The sequence below is a fragment of the Mycetomoellerius zeteki genome, unplaced genomic scaffold, assembly GCF_001594055.1.
Source record: "Mycetomoellerius zeteki isolate Tzet28-1 unplaced genomic scaffold, Tzet1.0 scaffold113, whole genome shotgun sequence".
Lineage (NCBI taxonomy): Eukaryota > Metazoa > Arthropoda > Insecta > Hymenoptera > Formicidae > Mycetomoellerius > Mycetomoellerius zeteki.
In genome coordinates, this window is record NW_017256051.1 from 2446790 (window position 1) to 2455213 (window position 8424).

Here is an 8424-nt window from a genome sequence, read left to right on the forward strand (position 1 = left end):
AATTGCTGATTAGAATTTCTGTTGTACACTCTAACAGAAATGCTAAACGAATTTACGATTGGTTTTCGTAACCTACGCAAATCGAAAAGTACGCCTCATGGGGAACCGGTACTTTCTATCGCGTACATACAATACGCGTTTGTACAAATTTAGAAGAAGAAAGTCTGATTTATAATCACCGTAACTGTTAACTCATACCGGTGCCGGTAAAGTTCAACCATACGATTTCAATGCTTTCGTTCATACTAATACGACAAGTTAGTATGAACGAAAGCATTGAAATTGTATGGTTGAACTTTACCGTCACCGGCATAAGTTAACGGTTACGGTCAGACTTTCTTCTTCTAAATTTGTACAAACGCGTATTGTATGTACGCGACAGAAAGTACCGGTTCCCCATGAGGCGTACTTTTCGAGTTGCGTAGGTTACGAAAACCAATCGTAAATTCGTTTAGCATTTGTGTTAGAGTGTACAACAGAAATTCTAATCAGCAATTGGCTGCATTAGTTCCGCCTTTCTCTAATAACAGATTACGCTTATGCAGGTTATGTCGCATGTGACGGCATCCTTATGCATTTCATGTGTGACAGGCTTCGGTTGACGAGATGATGTTCAAAATATAGCGAATTCGGCAGACTGCAGTGAGCTTTAATGCTCACTGAATGCGAACTCAATGGCTGCGTTCAGCAGACTCAACAGTTTTGCAACCGTTTTATGATTGTCTGCTGAGATAGGACCATTCTTCTAGATCTAAAAGTATGATCCAATTAGCGCGAAGGAAACTTACAACAGTTGCAAAACAAACGTTCTGCTGAACGCAGCCTTTCAGTGCCACGCATTCAGCTTGTGCGCACTAGAGACCCTCGAAAGACTTACGGTGAAATCACACGGTGCGGAAAAAGACTGCGGAATGGAAAATGCGTCATTGAAGCAACCAATCAGCGCTATTCAGCGCTATTCGGAATAGTGCTGATTGATTGCTTCAATGACGCATTCTCTATTCCGCAGTCTTTTTCCGCACCGTGTGATTTCACCCTTAAGCCATAAGAAATTGACCAATTACCAAGAAGACTAGAACTAAGGAGGATCAACTCGCGTGGTGGGGGTGAGTCAAAAAACGTCCGCGGCTATTCACACGATGTGCAGCGGCACTGCGCATTGTGTGAAAGTTCGATATAAGAGCGACAAAGTGACGATTATAAAACGACAGAGCGACGACTATATAGAGCGACAGAGAGGACTAATGAAGCGCAAGAGTGGGGGAAGTTATCCGTCGCCACTTTTTGCCTCACCCCCACTACCGCTATTGGCACGAGTTGACTCTCCTTAGTTCTAGTCTTCTTGCCAATTACAGTCGAATCCGAGGGGAATAATCGACTGTGATTCGCCCATTTCTTATGACTTAAGGCTTAAAACCCTATTGTAGATCCGGGGTAAAGGACCGTCTACAATGAGTAGTAGCAATAGTGGTAAGGCTGTAAGACACATCAGGAATAAACTGATTTTTCGGTATAATAGGACATAGAGTGAGTCCGTAAGTAACAAAAGAGTAGAACGTAGGAAATGGATTTTAACTATTCACTTACCTAGATTTTTAGATCTAACGGAATATCCAATCAGATGCAAGATAGAGACACTATAATAAGAGACTGGCATAAGTTCTAGTTGGATACAAAATGGCGTTCACAGGACGATAAAGCCCATGGCACATACAAAAACGTAAGGCCGTAAGACATAATCAGTAAGCGAATTGGCCAATCACGATAGAGACCGTAAGACCAGTAGCGAATCCAATCTTACGATTTCTTTACTGCTTACATATTACGGCCTTACGTTTTTGTATGTGCCATGGGCTTAAAGCGGAGAGCACAGGCTTTGCCGTAACGCATAATGCGTAAGGTATAAAGGAATAAACCAATCAGATTCCTTCATTTCTATCCCCACTACTCGCTCTGCGAGGATCGCATACGCGTACTTGTAGACTAATTGGGTGCGTTCAGCAGACTCAACAGTTTTGCAACCGTTTTATGATTGTCTGCTGAGATAGGACCATTCTTCTAGATCTAAAAGTATGATCCAATCAGCGCGAAGGAAACTTCCAACAGTTGCAAAACAACCGTTCTGCTGAACGCAGCCATTGAGAGGATGTGGAGGTTTAAGCGGGGAGCACAGACTTTCGCATAACGCATAACATGTAATGCATAAGAAATTCAATCAATCAGAATTCTTTATTTCATGGAAAGGAAGGAAACGGAGGGCTTTGATTGGTACATTTTCTTATGCATTACGTGTTATGCGTTATGCAAGAGTCTGTGCTCCCCGCTATATACATGTATTGACGAGGAGAATAGACTATTGCATAAGACCTTCTAACCTAAAATATTTAGAAAAATGGATCACAACGCTTATTATATGGTTCATTCCGAGGATAATAACGAATTTAATAACGAAGTTAATACTCAAAATGTGATGGACGAAGATATAACCTTTATGAATGAAGACTCTGTGGATGGAGATGCAATCCTAATCTCCTTAATTCAAAGTCATCCTTATTTATATAAGCAATTAAGTGACTTTAAAGATAGCCTGAAGAAAGAAAATGCTTGGACAAAGATAGCCAAGATTTTAAACATGAAAGGTATATCTCTCTCTAATTTTTAGTAATTTATAAATTAGTATTAGTTTAACTTGAGAACTTGACTAATTTGAATAAGTGAAATTTTATTCAAATTAATGACTTTTTTATTGAAAATTACTAAAAATCATGACTAAATTAATTATAGGTAATTAAAAAAAATAGCGAAAATTACAAAATGAAAACTTTTTAATTCAGTTTAGTCCATTTTATCTACCTGACAGATTATATGGTCATTACTGAACACCCTGTATATGATTCTTTTATATAATATTATTTTATATGAGAAAACTACAGAATCGTAAGAAATTATGTACATAATTAATTTTAATAATTATAAACTATATATATCTGTACATATGTATATACATATATATATATAATCCAAACTACTAATTTAAAATGTACTTCAATTGATGAATTTGGTCCTTCAACTACAGAAATATCTTTGATATTATTTGTTTCTTGAGAAACACTATTTGAAAGTTCAGTTGTATTTTCCATTTCTGCAGTAATGTCTCCAGAATAAATTTCTTCAATATGAATGTCACTCTGTCCGTGAAGAGGTGTGTCAAATAAGTTTTCTATTGTATTATCCGTATTCTGCATAAAAAATTAAAATCATTTAAAAAAAGTATATATATATAATTTTATATTTATAAATAATATGTATAATAATCTTACTATAAATTATGATCTTATACATACTTTAAGTGACGAATTTGATCCTTCCTCTAAATAAATAACTTCGATATCATTTAATTTTTGAGAAGTCTCAGAAACGCAACTTAAATGTTTATTTACATTTGTGATTTTTTCAGTAACATGAGTGCCATACTGTACATCAAGAGATGTACTAAGTAAATTTTCTGTTGTATTTATATTCTATAAAAAACGAAAATTAACAAGCAACAAATAATAGAAAATAATTAAAAAATATAAAGAATAAAAACTAAATTATAAACAAGTATTCATAAAAAATTAGTAATTTAGAAAGATTTTTCAGATATACGTACTTCAATTTGTGATTTTGTTGTAAATTGCCTTTTTTTACATGTGTTCCAAAATTCAAACAATTTTGTATATTCAATTCTTCCTTTCCATTTATCAACGTTACTATTTCTTTCAAATTCGTTAATGATATCTTTATCTAAATTTTCTCTCATAAAATTTAAAACAATTCTAAATTTATCATCCTCAGTTTCTTCAAATGATATCTCCTATGTACTTCGACTCTGATTTTGTATAACTTTACTATAATCAATAGCATCTACATTGAGTGGGTATAATCCACAAACTCGAAATCCATTCCGCAAACATTTAGATGTATCAATATTATCCACAGCTTCTTTAATTAATAAACTAAAATCTTCTTTTCTCAAAGCTTGATAATTATTTTCTACACGATATTTGTTAACGGCATTTTTCCAAGCTATTTTTATAGGTCTAAATACCGACACGTCCATCGGCTGAAGGATATGTGTTGAATTAGGATAGAGAGCAATTAATTCTATTTTATGCATGCTACAAAAGTCACTCAAGTGTTTCGTCATATGTGACGAATGTCCATCTAAGTAAAGTATCACTGGAAGAGGTATTTTGTTTTGAAGAAGCCATGGATAGAAGATATTAGCAATATATTCATAAAAGTTAGATGCGACCATCCATCCGTTGTCCGATCTGCCGCAGCTCCAACCATGTGGCAACTTTGATGCTATGTACGATGGAATTCGCTTATAAGAAAACAATATTAAGGGTGGAGCCAGCACACCAGCAGCACTACCTGTGAAAAGGACTGTGAGACTTTCTTTATCATTATTCCCAACTATTTTATACACATTTTTTTGTCCTTTCTCTGCCAGCACAGATGATTCCTTAGGGTTGAGTAAAAAAGCTGCTTCGTCGCAATTAAAAATTCTTTCCGGTGCAATATTTGACAATTCTTTAGAATTTAAATAAGTAATTATTTCATTGAACCATCCTCTCAAAGCATTTTCTGTGACTTCAGCTCGACGAAATGTCAAATTTTCAGTCATTCTTTCTGCAAGTTTTTCATGTCGTTGTAAAAATCCCCGATACCAATTACGTCCAGGACGATCATTAACAAAGTTATTTTTCCTTTCCAGAGATTTAATAAGCATTTGCACACTGTCCAACAGTTGATTTTTAGTTATTGGAAAGCCTCTATGACTTAAATAAAAAATCCAATCTGCTAATATTTTTTCTTCTATGTTTGAAAGAACTGTTGATGGTCCAGGCTTCTTATCTGCATACAAATGTTTCTTTTTTGCATCCAACGTTGAACGAGGAATACTAAATTTCTTGCTAGCAGCATTTACGCTCATTCCTGCATTTATTGCAGATAATGCTTCTTTTATGAGATTTATATTATATAAGCATCTTCTTTTTTTGCCTTTTTTATCCATCTTTGTTTTATTCATTATAATAATTCTAAAAGCAAAAGTTATAAATAAACTATGTGTATTAATATTATGTGTATTAATTACATAAATGTTAGTTAGAAGAAATTAAATAATACATTGGATATTATACATTCTAATACATCGGATATTATTCCAAAAATTTACTTGGCGTTTTTATATTTTATTTTATTCAATTTTTTACATTAACCTCAACATGCCAAGCATTTTTAGAATAATATCCGATGTATTAGAATAATATCTAACATATTTAGTATTGGAATAATAATGTTACAATAATAATACCTTCGAAAATATTCGATAATTCGAGCAATCTTCAGTTTTGGATAACCTAAGGACACACCAGAACACACACGACACACATCGGTATTGACAGATCAAGGTTATATTATCGGTCTTTACGAGACGTAGTATAAGAGACAGTATTATGCTTACTTCGTGATTGTTGATCATAATACTGTTGACAGTATTAGGAAAAATACAAAAAAGTGAATATATTACTGGTATTAACGAATATATTATATAAATTAATAAATTTATTCAATATTTAATTTTTTTCTTTTTATTTCAACATTATTTCATCAGAAAATTGAGTTTTCGTTTGACTTACTGATCAAATTTTCCTATAATCATTCATCTTTGCAACTACTTATTATCCACTTCACTAATAAAAATAGGTATAATTCAGCAGAAAAATGCGTTTCTCGAAATATAAATTTTATTTGTAATTAAAGGATTGGTTTTCATTTTCAGTTAACTATTGTAATAATAATTAGATAGATTACAAATTCTATTAAAAATTAATAAAACAATATAAGATATACTTTTTTCACCTCAAAATGCATTTTAATTTTGATTGACAGTAATGTATACACTGTCAGTAATATGGTTTTTTACCTTATATCCAATGAAAGCTCTTCTTTTTCGCACGTGATGATGTTAAGCAGAGCTTATGAGAGTAGAGAGATCATTGGATATCGGTTGTTCGTCGCTTCGAGTCCAGTGGTCCAGTTACACCGTGCGTTTAGTCCGCGATCTATACGATAGATGTCTTTGTTTATCCTGTAGGTTAAACAAAGACATCTATCGTATAGGCCGCGGCCTAAATGTTCGGTGTAAACGTAGCCAGTGTGCAGTAGGCATAAAATGCAGAGACAGAGGTACTTTAGGAACGCTTGAGTTATTTGAATAAGAGCTTCGTGCCGAGACGTCGCTGTTTACATTTCGTTGTGGTGTTTAATAGAAAAGGTAATTATACATGCAGTTTAGATGCCGCAGCTCAAAAATGTGATTGTGATTGTGCATCGCAATATTTCGCGGCTGTGACAGATTTCCTAACTTCATTGGTCCAGCGGCCTTAAGGCCATCACACGTACAAAAATTTTAGTCGGAATCGTAAGGTCGCAAACAAATCGATCAATCACAATCAAAATTAAGATCTCGCGCTTTTAAATGCTCGACTGTGATTGGCTGATTTGCCTACAGCCTTACAATTACGACTAAAATTTTTGTACGTGTGATAGCCTTTACCCCGGATCTACAATAGAGTTTTAAGCCTTAAGCCATAAGAAATGGACGAATCATAGTCAATTATTCTCCTCGAATTCGACTGTAATTGGTCAATTTCTTCCAACTTAAGGCTTAAAACATTTATTGCAGATCCAGACTTGCAATGCTTATGGCTGTAGTCCACTTGACGCTACAAACGCTTCGAAGCGTTTGAGCAACCAATCAGAACAAAGAATTTTACGAATTAACTAATCAAAGAATGCTTCGAAGCGTTTGTAGCGTCAAGTGGACCGCAGCCTTACGTCATTTTATGTGTGATCACTCTAATAAAGTAAATAAAATTATATAACTATAATATAACTCATTATATAATAATTACGTAACATTGGAATTATTTATATCATAGTTATATAACATTTCAGCATGTTATGTAACTATTCTGTAACTTTTCTGCAACAGTTATATAACGTTTATTACATTGTTATATTTATTTTATATAACTATAATTTGCAGTGAGAGAGAGAGAGAGAGAGAGAGAGAGTGGGGGAACAATTAACATTACATGTAATCAACACGTTATATTACCTTTATTCAAAGTATGCTCCATTGCTAGTTACACATTTTTCCCATCTTTCGGGTAATTTGTGGATACCACGCCAGTAAAAATCTTCCTCTTTTGCCGCGAACCATTCATCGAGCCATTTTTTCACATCTTCGTACGAACCAAAGCGCTGCTCAGCAAGTGCGTGACCCATTGATGCAAAATCACGCATTGATGCAAACAAGTGGTAATTAGAAGGAGTCAAGTCTGGTGAGTAAGCCGCATGGGCTAGTACTTCCCAGCTGAGTGCTTCCAACGTATCGCGAACCGGTTTTGCCGTATGTGATGGAGCATTGTCATGGAGAAAAATAATCTTGTGTTGCCTTTTTCGATATTCTGGTCGTTTTTCGAGTAGCGAACGGTTTAAATCGATCAATTGTTGTTGGTAGCGTTTGGTATTAACCGTTTCACCAGGCTTTAACAGCTCATAATAAACCACACCCTTATGGTCAAACACAGAGCATCATCTTCCTGCCAAAGAGATTCGGTCTTGCGGTCGATGTGGATGGTGTGTCTGGATCTACCTATGATTTTTTGCGCTTGGGATTCTAAAAAAATATCCATTTTTCATCCCCAGTAACGATACGATGCAAAAACGACTTTCTTTTGTATCGTTCGAGCAAAATTTCACATATGTTTTTGCACCTCTCCATCTGCCTCTCGTTCAACTCATGTGGTATCCAGCTGTCGATCTTCTGAATCTTTCCCATCTCTCGTAGGCGATTGGAAACAGCTTGTTGACTAACGCTCAATTGCTCTGCGAGTTGTTTTTGTGTTTGTGAATCGTCTTCGTCCAATAATGCTTGCAATTCTACATCTTCGTACCTTTTTGGCGGTTTTCCGTGTTCCTTGTCTGCAACATCGAAATCACCATTTTTGAAACGGCAAAACTATCGTTCATACGTACCTTGCGATGGAGCATGTTCACTATAAGCTTCTCGAAGTAATCGGTATGATTCAGCAGCAGTTTTCTTCAAATGAAAACAAAAAATTAATGATGTCCGCGAATACTCTTTACTTGATACAAATTTCGACATATTGAACACAGCAAAACAATACTATGCAAACACTTTTTCAATTTATCACTTATGCGGGTTTGACACTTGTTGATGACATAACAAAATGGCATATACGTCAAATCTTTTACTACACACTAGAGACCCTATACCAGAGTCTGGACAGGAGCGCGATTGTGGCAAAATGCTACGAGAGAGAGAGAGAGAGAGAGAGAGAGAGA

At 34.9% G+C, this 8424-nt stretch overlaps 1 protein-coding gene across 1 annotated transcript; it reads right to left on the reverse strand.

Annotated features, from left to right (window-relative positions):
• Window positions 1-3058: 3058 nt before the first annotated feature.
• LOC108727442 (uncharacterized) lies at window positions 3059-5444 on the reverse strand. The gene is made up of 4 exons (XM_018455577.1): window positions 5363-5444; window positions 3653-5087; window positions 3345-3521; window positions 3059-3239 (listed from the first exon to the last, which is right to left on the reverse strand). Exon 2 carries the CDS (start codon window positions 5075-5077, stop codon window positions 3857-3859), a length of 1221 nt encoding a protein of 406 aa, XP_018311079.1. The 5' UTR covers window positions 5078-5087; window positions 5363-5444; the 3' UTR covers window positions 3059-3239; window positions 3345-3521; window positions 3653-3856.
• Between the last annotated feature and the right edge of the window lie 2980 nt (window positions 5445-8424).

What these genes read in the sequence shown, in the direction of transcription:
- LOC108727442 (XM_018455577.1), bottom strand. Translation starts at nt 5,077, where the DNA reads ATGAATAAAACAAAGATGGATAAAAAAGGCAAAAAAAGAAGATGCTTA.